We start from the raw sequence: 17,099 nt of genomic DNA, 5'->3' as shown, positions 1-17,099 counted from the left end.
ACGAGTATTTTATCCACTACTAATAAAAATTATATTTTAAATATATTCGAATTTGGATAGTTAAAATTCGCGGGTATCCTACCAATATAAAAGTATTTTAAACGAATAAAGATAATAAAAATTAAAACGGATTTCGATACGGGTACTTAAATAGATATCTGAATGAGTTTAAACAGATACGAGTAGTAAAATTTTAAATGAATATTGATATGGATAGCTTAAATTTCGCAGTTACTTACCGGTAACTTAAATTAAATGTTATATCTTGTGTGCATGATAAAAATCATTTTCACTATATTTATTAGAAACTAAGTTGTCTTACAGTCTTAGTGTGGACGATAGAAATCGTTTTCACTTTTTTTATTGAAACTAAGTTTGTTTAGTGTGGACGATAGAAATTGTTTCATTTTTTTCTCCAATAAATAGTCAAAAATGTTATCAATTAAAGAAAAAAAAACCTTTTTTATTGGTAAAAATCTTATTCTCTAATAAAATAAATATTATTTTATTAGTTTGCTCCATAAAGAGAGGGTATATACCTCTAGTTAAATTATTCCCAACTAATGACGAGACCCAACTATGCTTGATTAATAGTAAAGATAAAATATAACCGAATCTCTAAATTATGTTCGAATTAACACTTAAGTTCGTCCATATTTGAAAAATAACTATGACGTTCTTATTTATACTTCCGTCTCACTATTACGACTAGAGGTGAGCAGTCGGCCAATTCGAGCAGTTTGACTAGCATTTTTAACCAAAATTTTTTGACTTTATCAAATTTAATTGAATTAATTTTTTAACTGAACTTAATCGAATTGTTTTGGGCAAATTAATTTTGATCATTAACATAACCAAAGTTAAAAAAAATGAAAACTTAATTAACTAACTGAATTTAAACAAAATTTATGATTAATCGACTTTAACTGAAAACTAATCGAAGTTATTAATCACTATATAATCAAAGTAAAAGCTAAAATATTTTTAAATTTTGTTATCTACTTAATTAAAACGACGTGATTTTGAGAGTCAATTAATTTAATTAATCCGGTTACATTAACTTTTAAATAATGACTAGAAATTAAAATTTTTTTAACCGAAAATTTATTCACCAAAAGTTGAATTAATCGAATTGACTGAATTAACTGAAAGAATGCTCACGCATGGTTAGGTAATTTCGTCCAAAAAATGAGCTCTTTACTGGTAATTAGACACTTTTTTGAACTGATCGTCGGACACTGAAATAAAATATAAGTTAGAGATATTATATTTATTTCTCAGAATAGAAATGTGTAAGTCCTAATTTCAATATAATTTAAATTTTGGGAGTTATATTTTGGTGACCCAAGCTGAACTCTCAAAAAAAAAAAAAAAAAAAAAAATTTTGGGAGTTATATTTTGGTGACCCAAGCTGAACTCTCAAAAAAAAAAAAAAAAAAAAAAAAAAAAAAGTAACCCAAGCTGATGACACAAACTCCTCACCCTTTTTGATTTCTCTGCTCGCTGTCTCTCCGTCTCCCGCTAACTCCTCTTCTCCATATATATACTAGTTTTCTTTTGTTCTCTTTTCCATATCTCAATTAACTGTTCTTCCAAACCCAGAATCCAGGTTTTCTATGATTCTATCGAATTTTGATGAAATAAAAAGTAAAATACCCTTTGTATCAGCTGGGTAATTCAAGAATCTATCAAAGTAATATACCTTAGACACTGACTTTTTTTGCTTATCTGAACCACATTCTACTTTTTCCAAAACGTTCATCATTAAACCACTCTTCTAGTTTGGATCTCTTCTTTGATTCAAGGTTTGAGTTTTCTCTTTGCCTTTTCTTTGTTGTTGAATTCACTTCCAATCTACAGTCTCTACCCTTGCATTTACTAGCGAATTGGTTGTGCCATTAATGAGAAATTAATGGGTTTGAGATTGGGAGGGAAGATGACAGAGGGACTTGTTTGATTACTTGGGTTAGAAGAAAGAGAAACCTTGAAGGCCTCCGGGGACAGCCTCCTATTGGATTATGAGTTTAATGTGAGAATATTCATTTCTCCTGTTGCCAGTGGTGTGAAGAATGAGGCAGAGGCAAAGTGCAGCTAAATCGCCGTCCTCTGAAGTCAAATCTCAGAGTACCAATCTCTCCAAACGAGAAGGATTAAGCAATGAAAACATATTTCAGAAATCTAACACCTTCTTGTCTCCAAAGAACATTTTTGCATTCTGTCTCGCATTTCGATTGACAAATTCTCTGCTGATACAAACGTATTTTAATCCAGATGAGCACTGGCAAGCCCTCGAAGTTGCTCATCACATTGTATTCGGGTAAATCTTTCAGCTGTCTTCTATTTGGATGATATCTTCTTGTTTTTTGGTAGCAGAATTAAGGTTATTAATTTTTTGAACCGGTGAGCACTTTGAGTTTAATCTTTGGTTTTAGATCCTTAAAGTACATTTTTCTCCATTATCATGAAACGTATTGTATTTTGGTGAGTATATTTTAAATTGTTTTATTCTTCTAATCAAGCTCAGTTAGACTTAAAGATGCTTCCCTGAAAGCCTCTGAGACGCAGGCCAAACATGGCATTTCAGTACAAATTTAAACCTGTTCAATTATGCGAACATCCTAATTCCTCCTACAATATCAAGATTTAGCCAAAAGCTTTGGAAATGGAAGTTCTTTAGAAGTGGTGATTAAGATGTGTTTAAATGGCAGGTATGGTCACTTGACTTGGGAGTGGAAAAAGGGGATACGCGGTTATTTGCATCCACTGGTGTTTGCTTTGCTGTTCAAAGTTCTTGCATTGTTAGGTCTTGATACTCCATGGTTCATGGTAAAATAACCCTTGTGGTTTTCTTTTATGATATTTAATATGAAGTGAGTTGTTGGTTGGTTTACTTTATGTAAATTTTCTGTGTGATTAAAATAAATTTTGCTGAAATTTAATTGTTGTCCTTTTCTAATGTATTGATATATTTAGTTATTCTCGTGTATGAACAATAGTTAGAATTATCAATTTCTATGATTTATGTTGTTTTGTCGTTGTTGCTGAAGTAGATTCAGTAGGAAATAAAAAAAAGAAGGCTTTTGATACTTGTAAACTGCCTTTTAGATTCAGGAAAGGGGAAAAAAAGGCTTTTAGGTCCATGGATTCAAATCTATTCATGATAGAAAAAAAAAAAAAACATTCTTGAAAATTGAATTGGTATAGTATTAACACAAACCACAGAGTGAAAATAGAGTTGGAGAAAAAGTGGAAAAGAAAATGGATACATGGGGGACATTCTTGAAAAGTGAATTGGTATGGTACTGACACAAACCACAGAGTGAAAATAGAGTTGGAGAAAAAGTGGAAAAGAAAATGGATACATGGGGGACTTTTGTAAGGTGGAGAAATTCCTTGTGGATATGGCAGCTCAGGTTGATGTTGACCTTGCAAAGTTTCTGTCCTAAGAGTAAGATACAGAGTGCTTGAAGCTAGTGCAATTTGCTTTGTTTTTCTATTTATTTCAACAGTCATATTACAATTTTAGATGGAAGAATGAATCAGGGTGATTGACAGAATTATCTTACCATGACTAAGTGGTTTGTATATCAATGAAGATGGTATTTTTGGGCATAAGATTGCTTGTGAAGTTCTCCCTCATCACTTTCTTTCAACTTGGCTGCTGCACTTTATAGTTCATACATATATTTACTCTTTCCAATTTCTCCAATGAATTCAATCATTCAGATTAATTGTATGCTCGAGGTCTCTAAATTTATTCATGGCTAGCAAATTCACATTTTGTTAAAATAATTTCATGCTTAAAAATGTGTGGTCGTTTCTATACTCCTTTGTTTATGCCACATTTATAACATTGTTAAGGAGCATTTGGTAAGGAAGGACTTGGCAGGATAAATTCATGTGATCCTGAGACCACCAATGTCTTTGCGCTCACTGGTTTAGCTGCTTTTATCAGAGCCACCCAAAATGAAATCAAACTGGTAGATGCTTTTCATAATTGTGTCCCTGGGTAGTGCCTTGATCTGGTAGGCTCTTGGTTCAGGTCCTGCCTACTTGCTTCTGTTAAAGACATAATGTCTGTGATCTGAGCCTTTAGTTATATGATATAGATGAAATGTGATAGAGTGTGATATGTCAAATTGAAATATGTGATGATGCATGCCACATACCATTTACATTTATTGTTTGATTTCTGTTCCAGAGCTATACCTACCAGCTTTTTGTTACTTTTTATGAAGTTTTCTGAAAAATTGAGTGCAAGTACGAGTCACTTGGAATATCACAACAATTGCTTACTAATTCACCCTCTTTAGCAGATATTGACTAGCTTCTTTTTCCTTTCGTTGCTTCACAAAATGAAATCAGTTTTCGCTATGTGGATAGATGTGGTTTCTTTTGTTACTATTCAGAGGTGCAGTATAAATGTGCACTTGTATTTTTTTTCTCATGCTTTGTAGACCAAGGCTCCACGGCTGCTGCAAGCCCTGTTCTCTGCAGTTGGTGATTTATACTTGTACAAATTTTCATGTGCTCTCTTCAATCATTCTGTAGCAAACTGGGCAGTATCCTTCAGCTATGCCATGTGTTTCATAATAAATTATAGTTGATCTGTATTTCACTTCCATTCGTATCAACTAAAAAAATGTTTGTCAAAAGATCATTTGCTTAACTGTACTCTAGCTGTTCTCTCAATTGACAAACTGGTTCATGTTTTATTGCTTCAACCGTACATTGTCCAATAGCTTGGAAACTGTTCTTACAATTGTGGGTTTATACTGCTGGCCCTGTATGAGAGAAGCTCCTAATAAAGTGCCATTGGTTTCAAGGAAGAGGGGTTTGATCATAGCAGCATTAGCTTGTGCAATTCGACCAACTAGTGCTGTTATCTGGGTCTATGTTGGCCTTCTCGAGCTGTTTGTCACACGTGATAGATTGAAATTCATTATTCTGGAGGTGTTTCCCATTGGGTAAGTGTTCATGTGTCTTTCAACTTCTCATCTTGTTCCAAATTATATTTATTTTCTTTTGTTAAATGCCTAATTTCTCATTTTCTTTTAGTTTCTTGTCAATTTTTCCCTGCCTTTGTGCAGAATCATCATTTTATGATATAGTTAATTTTATTGTACAGTTCATCCATTATCAGATATATAAAACTGAGTGAGTGCAAAAATTACTGGGACATTGAAGCATACAAATTGTCAATTTAGCATTTCTATGTCCTGATGGCTGTATATTTATGACTGAACGTTATCTTAGATGCTATAACAAGGGAGAAGCATTTAAAAGGTTGATTGATGTAGGACAGCTTGCAGGACTGATATTCTGTCTTAATTTTTGGTTTATTTGAGAGTGGGGAAAGAGCAGAAGCTTATGTAAACAAATAGAATTGCTACCAAGAATAGACAGCAAATGACAGAAATAAAGCTGCCACTTTGGCCGGAAATGAATCATAGGGCTTTTTGCAAAGTAGTTAAGGAGCTGTGAATAGCACCTGTGAACTGAACAGTAAATCAAAAGTTTAGGCTTCACACATAAACTTTTGTAGGCATCAAACCCAAGGTTCCTTTTTGCATCAAACTTAGAATTGAATTGCATCACACAATCCCAAAGATTGCAAGAAATTTTTGTTGACAAGAAAACTAATAAATAAGGAGATTGCAAGCATTAATATGTTATATACTTAGATCCTTCAGATCTGGGACTAGGAAGTAAAACTTTTAAATAATAATGCCATTGGCAACAAATTTGGACTTGGAATGAAAATAAATGCTCCTAAAATATACAGCTTTTCCAGCAAAGTTAGAAAACAGGAAAACACAGTTGAAGACTTCAAATGAGACTACCAAAAGGACTTGAAATAATGTATGACATCCTAAATGAACCAAATTTTAAATAGTATAATTCTGAGTTGCTTGATTCTTTAATCTTCATTTGAGGTGAATGTCTACACCAATCAAAATTTGATACTGTGGAATCAAGCTAAGATTTACGCACCAAAGCATGATTCTTAAGCCAATCACAACATAGTGTAAGGTTTACTGTGTCTTCGAAGTTTGGAAGTTCTAATTTTGAGTTTCTTGGTGTTCTCACTATCATCTTTTGTGGTTGTGTTCTCACTATCATCTTTTGTGGTTGACATACTTCTCTTTCATACCTAGATGCAGCTAGAATAGAAGATATTGATTAATGCTATTTGGGTCCCAAACTAGAAGAACTATTGCTATTTTAAATCAATAAGGACTTGCATTAATACTCAAAAAGGAAAACAAAGACTATTTTGCCAACTTAGGACAGACTAGCAGCCTTTCTATTGCACCTGGAAATTGAAATGTTGCCCCCTACCTCATTAAAAGATAGAATTATGCAAATTTTTGCTTAAAGAATATCAAAGCAGACTAATTTGGCCTAATTAAGTTTACTAACTGAGCTTCTCATAATCAGTAATGTACCAAATATGTCGCTGGTGATATCTAAACTGTTTATTTAATTTCCTTGATTTTTTAATTTTAATTTCCTTGAGCTCCCTGTCCGCATCACTTGAACATATCAAACTCATGTTATATAAGCATTAACTACATAATTAGTAGGCAAATGTTGCAAGTAGGTACCATGTTGCTGTCTTTTGTTTTCCTTTTGGTTTTATCTGATGGACAATGTGTAGACTTTTGAGATTGTGATTCTTTTTAATGCACAACAAATCTATATGAATAAGATCTACAGCTAGCACTTCATTAAAATGCATTTTCTGCTTGTTATAGAATTACTCGGAACCATTCATATGACTTCATTGTTTTACTGTCGCTTACAAGTTTGTGTGCTTATGGTTTTGTTTATCTTATAGTTGGTTTGTTTGTGTGCCCTTATGATATTGTTCATCTTATAGTTGGTTTACTGTATCAGGGCTTTGGTGCTTGGTGTTTCATGTTTTTTGGATCGTGTGATGTATGGCTCATGGGTCATAGTACCACTTAATTTTCTGAAGTTCAATTTTCTTTCTTCTGGAGGAGATTATTATGGAACTCACAAGTGGCACTGGTACTTCTCTCAGGGATTTTCTGCAATGCTCTTCACTTTCTTACCATTTGCAATAGCTGGCAGCATCAAGTCTAAATGTTGGAAACTTTCTGGTCTTATTGCATGGGTTTTAATTGTTTACAGCATATTGGGTCACAAAGAATTCAGGTACTTTACTGGCATTTTTTTCCTGTACACGAGATATTTATTCCCTTGACTGATCAGCTCAAGTTTATACATTTACCTCATCCTTAATGATATAATGAACTATAGGTTTGTGTTGCCTGTGCTGCCAGTAGCTTTGATATTCTCTGGATATGCATTATCTGTGATGGCAAGACCTGATTCTCCTAATGGTGATAGGAAAGGTTCTTCAAAGAGTCATAATAAATGTCTGTCGAAAGTGGGATTTGCTGTCATCTTCTTGTTATGTACAAATATTCCAATGGCCTTGTACATGAGTTTGGTTCATCAGGTAAGTGGGTTGCCTCTTCTCTAGCCAACTACAATCTATTTAATTGAACATCTCATATGGCTCATTGCTATAATGTTAAAAGTTCAAAATTAAGGAAATTTTAGGATTGGTCGTAGTAGTTCATTTTCTTTTAAATGCATACCGCGCACTGTTGTGCAATTAACATAGGAGAAAGCATCCATTTTACCAACAAGAAAGAGTAGACAGAAGGGGATGTGGAAAGGAAAACTCTGAGGGAAAAAGTTAATATGATATTTGTTCACTTTCTTTATGGTTTTCTATTTTGTTGATACTTTCAAGCATCATGACAGAGGGGAACCGAAGATGTACTGATCTATCTATCTAAAGAAGCCCACAATGAAAGAGTGAAAAGTATACTATTCCTAATGCCTTGCCATGCCACGCCTTACTACTCCACTCTCCATCACAATATACCAATGCGTTTTCTAGACTGCTCACCAAGGTTTGAACTTTGTCAATTCATTTGCTGTATATTTTTCTTTTTTGTGCTGTCTTGGGATATTGTTGTTCGAAATTTTCATTTTAACTTCGTATCTCATCCTCTAGTGAAGAGAAAGGAAACCCAGATGAGTCAGACCGTTTCATGATGGATCCTGTTGGTTTCACATCAGAATTGGCGAAAAACTTGTCTTTGCCAAGTCATGTTGTATTATTTGAATCAGAGGAGAGACACTTGAAGGATTTTCTGATTTCACATTCTTTCAAAGAGGTAAATGCCAATCTTTTGCTCATTTATTGACTACTAGTTTTTTTTTTTTTTCATGTGCATTGCACGTTATTTGTATTCGTTAATTTCTATTCGTTGCAAGTAAATGGAACTTAATTTATATATATAATTTTCTATTAATTTTTTGTTACAAATTATAATATTATGAACAATTTATATTAGTAAAAATCTAAGAACATTAATAAAGTAGAAAAAAAATTATTTTATGAATTAATAAAATAAAAAAAAACAAAATTTCTGAAATGAGGATTAGCTTAACTTAAGTATCACATTATTTTATAGATATTAATATATAATAGATAGATAACTATTATAATAATTAATATATTAATCATTATTTTAGAGCATCGTTTATAATTTTGATATATATATATTTTTTATTTTTTGCTAAACTCTGTTAGCATAAAATTAATTTTAATTTTATGATTGCTCTTTGAGAAAAATATAATTTCAATATGTAATATGATTTGCTAATATAACGTGTTATATCGTAATTTTATTTTATATATATATATATATATATATATATATATATATATATATATTTCTAGTAATATTTATTCTATTTTATATAAAAAAATAAATCTTAAAATATATTTCTTAATAAAAATAATAAATTACATGTATTCTTTGTAAAATAATCATAACCAATCAAATTGAAGATTTAATGAAAATAATAATAAAACATATTATATTCTTAACATATTTAACATGTACCTAATGTAGTATAATATAATCAATCAAAATTAAATTACTTTTATTCTTTAAACTAATAAAATTAAAATTTTTGAAAATATTATACTTTTACCATATTTAATAGATACTACCTTATTTAGTATATAATAGAATTTCTTAGTTATCCAATATAATTTAGATATAAATAGAAAATTAATATAACTAATCAAAGTTAAATTACTTTTATTTTTTCAATCAATAAAATTATAATCCTTTGTAATTTTGGTAACCATTATATTATAGAATAATATAAACTATAAATAGATAACCATTATCATTTATAATTTTGATTTATTTTTTTTCTTTTTACTTTTGCTAAAGTCTATGAGCATATAATTAATTTTATGGTTACTTTTTTTTTTTTTTTAGAAAAAAAAGTTTCTTTTAATATATTATATAGTTTGCTAGTATTTGTGTTATATCACAATTTTATATTTTATATATATTTCTGATGAATTTTATTTTCTATTTTATATGAAACAATAAATATCGTAACACAAAAGCATGCATCAAGTAAAAGCAGGTCAAAACCCTAACTAAGATGTCGTCAAAGTCATAAAATTTAAATTATCTAATAAATATGGTCGCCATGAAATCAACCAAAAAACACTCACCAACTGTAAAGAATTTTCAAAAACCAACCCAATATCATGTGCCTTTATTTGTCATTCCAGAAACAATAAACAATGCACCGTAACTATAGTTCATTCCTGTTTTTGTACCTCATTCTTTAAGGTGAAAGTTTATTAAACATTCATAATTGAGAATATAAAACACGGAGCAATTGAAGAGGATTATACTTACTGCATGAGAAGATATAGTTGCAAACTCAACAAGTCCTTAGGAACGGAAAAGTTTGATATAATAAACATATATATAGTGGAATAATAGTACAAAATTTTACTATAATAGGATTCTGATTTCTAATTAGAATGGGACAAAACTTTGTAATTAATGTATAATATTATAAATTGGATTAAACTTTCTAATTAAATATTAAATATGATAGACTAATTTTCATAAGATGCAAAGCAATTTTTTTTAAAAAAAAAAGCCTATGTGATCCCTATTAAAAAGGAAAATACAAGTCCTACACAAGAAAATATTATCATGCATAACTACACCCTTCCTCGAGTATCTTGATTCAAAAAACGATTGGAGCTAATAATCCTGTAGTACGTAAGCATCCTTCCTTTCTTCTCTTATGGGTTTGGAGATGCATATTGATGTGCAGGATTTGAAAGAGTTCGATGAAAGTTCATTGGTCATCTTCAAATGTATCTTGTTATGAATCTTTGGATATAGTTGTTCGTTACAGCTATGGTTGGTAGAAGTTTTAAATTAATATAATTAATGTATAATGTTTAAAGTATATATAATGCTCATTAAATTTTGAAATGCTTAATTATCTATATCTAATTATTGAAAAAATAATTTTAATAAACTATATCCAATCATTAATAAAATATAATTTTCTAATTAGTCATTACTAAGGTTATTTTAGGATTTCTAAAATTTCATTAAGGTTAGTATAGGTAATTCCATTATTCTCTCCCCCTATTCCTATGTTTATATATAGTATAGATATGAGTTTTCTTTCCATCACCTTTCTCTTCTTTTTTTAGTCTAATATATAATAAAATGGCAGATAAGAAGGTTTTTCCATGCTCATTTCAAGGTGGACCGTGATCTTCAGGCATCAGTTGTTGTATATGCTTTAGCTGATTAAGTACAATTGTTTTCCCCGACCACTCTTTACACTAATCGACTCTGCTCTCCAAGAATTATGTTCCCTTTTTTCCCCAATAGACCAAATTATTGAACGAGGTATTGGTGTTAACAACTTAATACCTGAAACAGCTGAAGTCCGTGGCATGGTACTTCATCAGGGAATTTTGCAGTTGGCTCACCGTTTGGTAGTAAGATGATTAATTGTTTGTTATTATTTTTTTCTTTATCTTAAATTTCTTATTGTAATATTGTCATTTTGTGTTTTTAAATATTATCATCTCTACCTACGAGTGGGGGCTCAGTTGGCAACACAGGCTGGGAATATGAGAAGATCTCTCATCTCCACTAAACTCACCTATAGGGAGGGGCAAAAAATTTTAACTGTGACTAAACTCCGAACCGGATTAGACAGTTCTTAGTAATATGGTCGGATACCGGTGGTTTATACCAAAAAAAAAAAAAAATCTTTGGTTAGGGTTTAGAAGTTGAGTTTAATGATAGATAATAGATGAATGGATATGGATTCTTTCCTCTCTGTTTGGCTAGAATTTGAGTTTAATGATAGATGAAGAATGGATATGAATGCTTTTCTTTCTTGTTTGGCTTCCAAATATTTCAGGAAGGGGAAAATGACAGAAAATCAAATTCTTTTCTATTTCTCATAAATCAACTGTTGAATTTAGTTTGGATTCCAACAAAATTTTGTCTGGATTAATTAAACATTTGTAGATTTTGATTTGAATGAAATTCATAAAAAAATAAAAAAAAAATTATGGATATTGAAAATTTTTAAAAGAAATAATTTATTTTAAAAATAGCAAAAACATTTTGATAAGTATATAGGGAAAAAATAATTGGTTCCTAATTTTAATACCTGGAGACACTCTGTTTTAACTATGAGGAGGTTTATGTGGCTCCTTGGAGGCGGAATCATGGGGGTATTTATAAAGCATTACGTGTTGCTTGGTAAAACCAGTGGAGGAAGCTTGTTCTTCAAGTTGATTCTCAGGTTGCTGTAGATATGCTTACAACAAAGGTGTACTGCAGTTTTGAAGCGAGTAATTTGGTGCAAAACTGCTAGCAACTTATGAAGCAGGATTAGAAGGTGCGGATTGTCAAAGTGTTGTATCGAGAGGCTAATAAGGTAGTAGATTGTTTAGCTAGGGAAGTTGTTAATGGCAACATGGGCCTTCACATGGTATATGCTCCTTCTATTGTTGCGAGACAACATCTTAATGCTGATGGTCTTGGGGTCTTCTGGCCTGATTGGTCTCCTAATGGGATATATCCTTCCTTAGAATGCAAACTTATTATTTTGTAAACCATCAACTTTTACAATAAAAAGTAGTGTTTTTAAAATCGGATCAGACTGGCTGGTCGGACCGATTCAATTGCAAATCCTGGTGACTGGTCCGATCTGGTTTAACACTAAAACTCAGGTACATAAAAACCAGGTTGAACTGGACAAACCTGGATAATTTCAGAAACCCAGTGACCCAGTATGAACTGGGTTTTTTTTCCTAATAGCATCAATTTGACTTTTGATAGCCCTCTACACTGTTTAACTCTATGTTCTCTGTGCTATTTATTACGTTGGACCAACTTTCTATAATATTTACGTTGGAAGTTGGAAACAATTAAAACTTTCACTTTTTCATTTAATTTTTTATTATTTAAGCAATAAAAATAATAATATTTATTGACAAAAAAGATTAAAACTATTAATAATATTATTTTTATTTACTAATTTAAAATAATACTATTGATACTATTAATTTAATTAAATATTAAAAAAAAACTTAAAAATTTTGTTACTTCAAAAAATATTGATGATAACATTAATTTTATTAATTATTAAAAACTAAAAAAGTCATTAATATCAGCTCATTAATATCTAAATTAAATTAAAAAAGCTGAATCATTTTATTATTTATTAAAAAAGAAGTTGAAATATTTTTAAAATATTAATGACATTATTATTATTTTTAATTATTAAAATGCTATGAAATATTATTAATATTATTAATGATTTAATTTCTCATCATTAATGTTGATAATAATATAAAAAATAATTTTCTTTGAATGAAAAAAAAAAAAAACAATTCTAACTAAATAAACTAATGTTTCAGAATTGTAAAATATAATTATAATTGTAAAAATACAATTTCAACTAATAATATTATATATATAGTTTGAAATGTATTTACACATTTTTTATAAAAATGATTTTTTTAAATTATAAATTATGTTAATCATAAAACCCGGTTGAACTCTGTTGATCCAATTCAACCGCGATCCAGTCATGACGTCGGTTCAATATTCGGTTGGATTTTAAGAACATTTGATAAAAAGTCACTTCTTATAAAATATTAGGAAATACTACAAAATTTTTAAAATGAAATCTATTATTTTGTAAATCACCAACTTTTACAAGAAAAAGGCACTATTTACAAATTATGAGGAAATATATATGTCACGACCCGTTTCCGTGGGCCGGACCGGCACTAGGGCCTAGGTAAGCTTAAGGCCCCCGAGGCCCGTAGTAAGCCTAAATTATTCAATCTGTCTACATGATTCTCCTAATTTCAACAAAACAGTAAGCCCATATGACTTGAGATATAAGTTTTATAAAATTTTCAAACATCTGGCCCAATATCAAATAATACATAAAATTTAACCAGGGCCTATTCACAATAACTCATAATCACAATAAGGGCTTACTAGTTTACCTACAGTTAATTACACAATAATTAATTTATAGCGTAGTGCTAACAATAAGGCCCAATTTAAATACACAACCCTATAACTGCGGAGTTCAATAATAATCTGATAAAAGAGTAACTTATACAACCAAAATTAAATAACAAAAATATAAAGTTTACATTTATAACTCTGCGGAGAAGATTGCAGAGCTTCAATCGAATCAGCTGCTTCCTAGTACCTGAGAGGTTTGGAGAGAAGGGGGTGAGTTTTGCAACTCAGTGAATAATAATAAATAATACACACCTCATACAGGCAAGCAAAATGCACCCTAGTATACTGAATGAACACACAACAGTCACTCATATGTCATCATATCAGCACCCACAACAATATCACCTTCAAATAATCACATCACGTGGAAATTAGTCAGTGGCGTCACCTAAATCCCCGACGAGCCGTCCTCTCAAACAGCCCATCCTCTCAAACATGTGCACCCGGGGAGCCAATCCCCCATATCTGGCCGACCGGTCTAATCCTCACTTGACCAGTCCTCTCAATATTTTATTTTTACATTCTCTCTTTTCTTTTCCATATCATCAACATCATTTCATCAGTTCATCAGGTGCACACGGGGGCGCCGATCTCCCATTTACCCGGCCGACGGTCCACTTTCATCAGTTCATCAGGATCCTTATTTATCGACCGTCCTCACAAACCCATGGTGACCCACTTCATCCCAACTCCACACAAACAGAGCACAGTATATACACAGCACAAATAATCAAACAATTCATTTATCATAATACACCAATTTCATCCAAATGCACAATTATGCACAAGTATAATTATAGTGATCATAACATAATATATATGAGAAAATACAATATGTAAATATATAAAAATGTAATGTTATGCAAATGCAGTGTTGATATGCATTATTTATTATTACTCACTGTGGTGGAGAGCGAAGCTCTAGTTTTGATTCTATCCGGGAGGAGCACTAGATGGACCCGAGCGATCCCAAGTATAATTTTTGTTGAATTTTGCTAGATCGGAAAGGCTTACGCGTGCTAGATCGGAGCTACGCGCATCGGGACTGCGAGCAAGTGGCGCGATCTACTGGACAGCAAGGATGGTGGCGCAATGAACTCGAGGAGCTGTGGCGCTGCGATCTGGCTGAGGATGAAGCGCTGCTGCAGGTGGAGCCGCTGGCTGTGGCGCGCGGAGGAGCGGCGAGGCGGTGCTGTGCGCGATGGAGGCGGTGCGACTGGCTGTGGATCGCGCCTCTGCTGTTGCTGGCTGAGGTCGACGCAGGCGCAGTCACAGCAAGAAAGAAGAAGAGAGGAAGAAGAAAAGGGAAAGAAAGAAAGAAAGAAAGAAAGAAGAAGAAGAAGAAGAAGAGGAAGGAGGAGGCGCTGCTGTGATGGTGAGGAGTAGAGAGGTGCAGCGCTGGAAAAAAAAAGGAAAGGGAATTTTCTAGATGGTTTGGGTCGAACCGGTTCGATTCGACCCAAATCTTTGATTTTCGATTGGTTTTCGACTTTTTCAATCGGTTTTCGGTTCGGTTTCTCACAGTGTTCGCATTAAAATATTAAAATAAATTTCCAAGCTGTCGGTTTATTAAATTTAATTGGAAAATCTTTGAAAATAAAAATTTGAGTTGTTTCAGTCTTCCCCCCTTAAAAAAAATTCGTCCTTGAATTTTGAAAATAACAAGAAACTAGGATACAATAATTGTTTACGACAATGGTGGTTATGCTTCTCACATAAAGTTGCAAGTTCGTTAGTCAGAGTGGTGAATCTGATTTTTCTTAAATTTAATAATTAAGACAAACCAATGAACAGACCTGGGAAGAAAATCTAATTTATAGAGAGGGTAAGATGATTATAAGATAAATCCATCCCTAAAGTTAATTTAAACGTGAATCATACTATGTCTACAAGTTGTCACCTCAAGTCAAATATTCATAACTTAAAGCACAGATTCGACACTAATATTCACCTTTACACGTAAGAATTTTATTCACTTATAACATCTGCTCAAGTAAGGGTTATTGATCTCATTAGCTCTATATCATGTGTCCTTACATTGATGTATCGTCATTTATTCTCTCACTAGCTATCATAGGCAATGATCATCACTCCATAAGAAACTCATACACCAACCCATTATGTAATCTTACTGATATAAGAATCCACATATTCAATCAAATTTATTACTATTCCAATTTAGAATCCTTATTATTATTATCAATTCTACCATTAAATACCATTCAATCCTTTCCAATTAAAGAGAACAAATTCATGGTATTACTACAAGCTTATTTCAAACAAAATCATGACATTTCTCTAGCTAAGTGCTATCAACTGATAGGATATACTGACTTCTATCTCAATCTCATCACATATTTATCAACTTAACTATTTTCCAACAAAAGATATATAATTTATTCTCAATTCCTACTAATGAGAATTCTCATAAAAACAAATAATACATCGACTATATAGAGAAAATTTCAATTCACAATCAAGTCTCTATTTTAGTTATTAACCTCTCTATCCTTCTTCCCGAATTATCATATCATACCATTTCTTAACTAATTATGACAACAACTTATGCAACTAGCCAAATTAGTTGTTGCCATGCCGAATAATTCTTAATTTATTTTCTAAAATTCGCAAACACAGTTCTATTATACTCCATTCCATCATGAAATCCAGTCTACATTTTTTTTACAAGCTTAATCAAGATGTAAAATTCTCCAAACCGTAATTTATATCCAATTTACCTAGGTCTACGTATCCAGAAATCCTAAACAAGTATTGCCTTTGCTCTAGCTAAGTATGAGATTAAGGATATTAAACCTATAATCTAATTCCTGATTACACTATGTCCATTGTTTTATATTTATTCTTAATCCCATGAATTGTTAAAGAATATTCAGATAATAATATCATAGGGTTATTCCTTTTTCTCCAAGTCTATCATAATGTCTATCACCTCCAAAAATTGTAAAATTTATACCTAATACGATCTAGGAAGATTTTCAACCTTAATTATGTTCTCTCTATATTCTTTACTCCAAACAGGGTTAATAGCTCATTGAATCCCTCAACATCTGAGTTTCAATGTACCATTCCTCAAATGCACCTAACTAATTAAATATTTCCTTAAACCATTAGATATGTCGCAACTACCATTTATAACACAATTCTATTCATTCAATCATAATTGCTACCAATTGCTAAGGAATTCAGAGTAGGTTTATATTGACTCTACATTATGTATCAATAATTTTCGCTCTAATTGGTACCTCAATAGTCCCATGAGCAATTTGAATTGATTAGTGATCTGATCGACACACATGAGTTGGCACTCCAATATAATCAAGATGTAGTCTTAGACCATCCTGTTATCACATCCAATAATCCTCTAGTTTATATCCTTAGTCTTCAAACACTAACATGTATTCTCTTCATTAATTTGTTAAAACTATCCCAAATTCACCTTTTCCTTCTTATACCAAGTTTCACTGTTCCATGCAAATGGTAAATTAAAACTCAGCTTGCTTACTAATGAATGAAAATACTCTAATTACCTTCATGTTCTACCAAGGACATAAATATAACTTCCCTTCTTTATCTAATAAAACAAGCAACTTGCAAAAGTTGCACTAATTAATAGAAATTCCT

At 31.6% G+C, this 17,099-nt stretch overlaps 1 protein-coding gene and 1 long non-coding RNA gene across 2 annotated transcripts; one reads left to right on the top strand and one right to left on the bottom strand.

Annotated features, from left to right (window-relative positions):
* The first annotated feature begins 1,442 nt into the window (after positions 1-1,442).
* LOC105637032 (Alg9-like mannosyltransferase family) lies at positions 1,443-11,299 on the top strand. Its single transcript, XM_012220432.4, has 9 exons — positions 1,443-2,317; positions 2,709-2,826; positions 4,458-4,562; positions 4,681-4,967; positions 6,901-7,182; positions 7,288-7,489; positions 7,801-7,952; positions 8,057-8,219; positions 10,621-11,299. The coding sequence occupies exons 1-9, from the start codon at positions 2,070-2,072 to the stop codon at positions 10,699-10,701; spliced, it is 1,638 nt and encodes a 545-aa protein (XP_012075822.1). The 5' UTR covers positions 1,443-2,069; the 3' UTR covers positions 10,702-11,299.
* Positions 11,300-13,363: 2,064 nt separating this feature from the next.
* LOC149494849 (uncharacterized) lies at positions 13,364-14,837 on the bottom strand. The gene is made up of 2 exons (XR_016321633.1): positions 14,360-14,837; positions 13,364-13,644 (listed from the first exon to the last, which is right to left on the bottom strand). It is a non-coding gene; the product is annotated as an uncharacterized LOC149494849 (long non-coding RNA).
* Between the last annotated feature and the right edge of the window lie 2,262 nt (positions 14,838-17,099).

The sequence above is a fragment of the Jatropha curcas genome, chromosome 7 (assembly GCF_041381405.1).
Source record: "Jatropha curcas cultivar XTBG-Jc1 chromosome 7, XTBG_Jcur_1.0, whole genome shotgun sequence".
NCBI classification, from domain to species: Eukaryota; Viridiplantae; Streptophyta; class Magnoliopsida; order Malpighiales; family Euphorbiaceae; genus Jatropha; species Jatropha curcas.
Note: the sequence above shows the minus strand (reverse complement) of the source record. Positions and strands in the feature narration are given on the sequence as shown.

What these genes read in the sequence shown, in the direction of transcription:
- LOC105637032 (XM_012220432.4), top strand. Translation starts at nt 2,070, where the DNA reads ATGAGGCAGAGGCAAAGTGCAGCTAAATCGCCGTCCTCTGAAGTCAAA. An exon ending in CTGGAGGTGTTTCCCATTGG is followed by an intron (nt 4,968 to 6,900) that starts GTAAGTGTTCAT and finishes TTACTGTATCAG; the next exon opens with GGCTTTGGTGCTTGGTGTTT. An exon ending in TTGGGTCACAAAGAATTCAG is followed by an intron (nt 7,183 to 7,287) that starts GTACTTTACTGG and finishes AATGAACTATAG; the next exon opens with GTTTGTGTTGCCTGTGCTGC.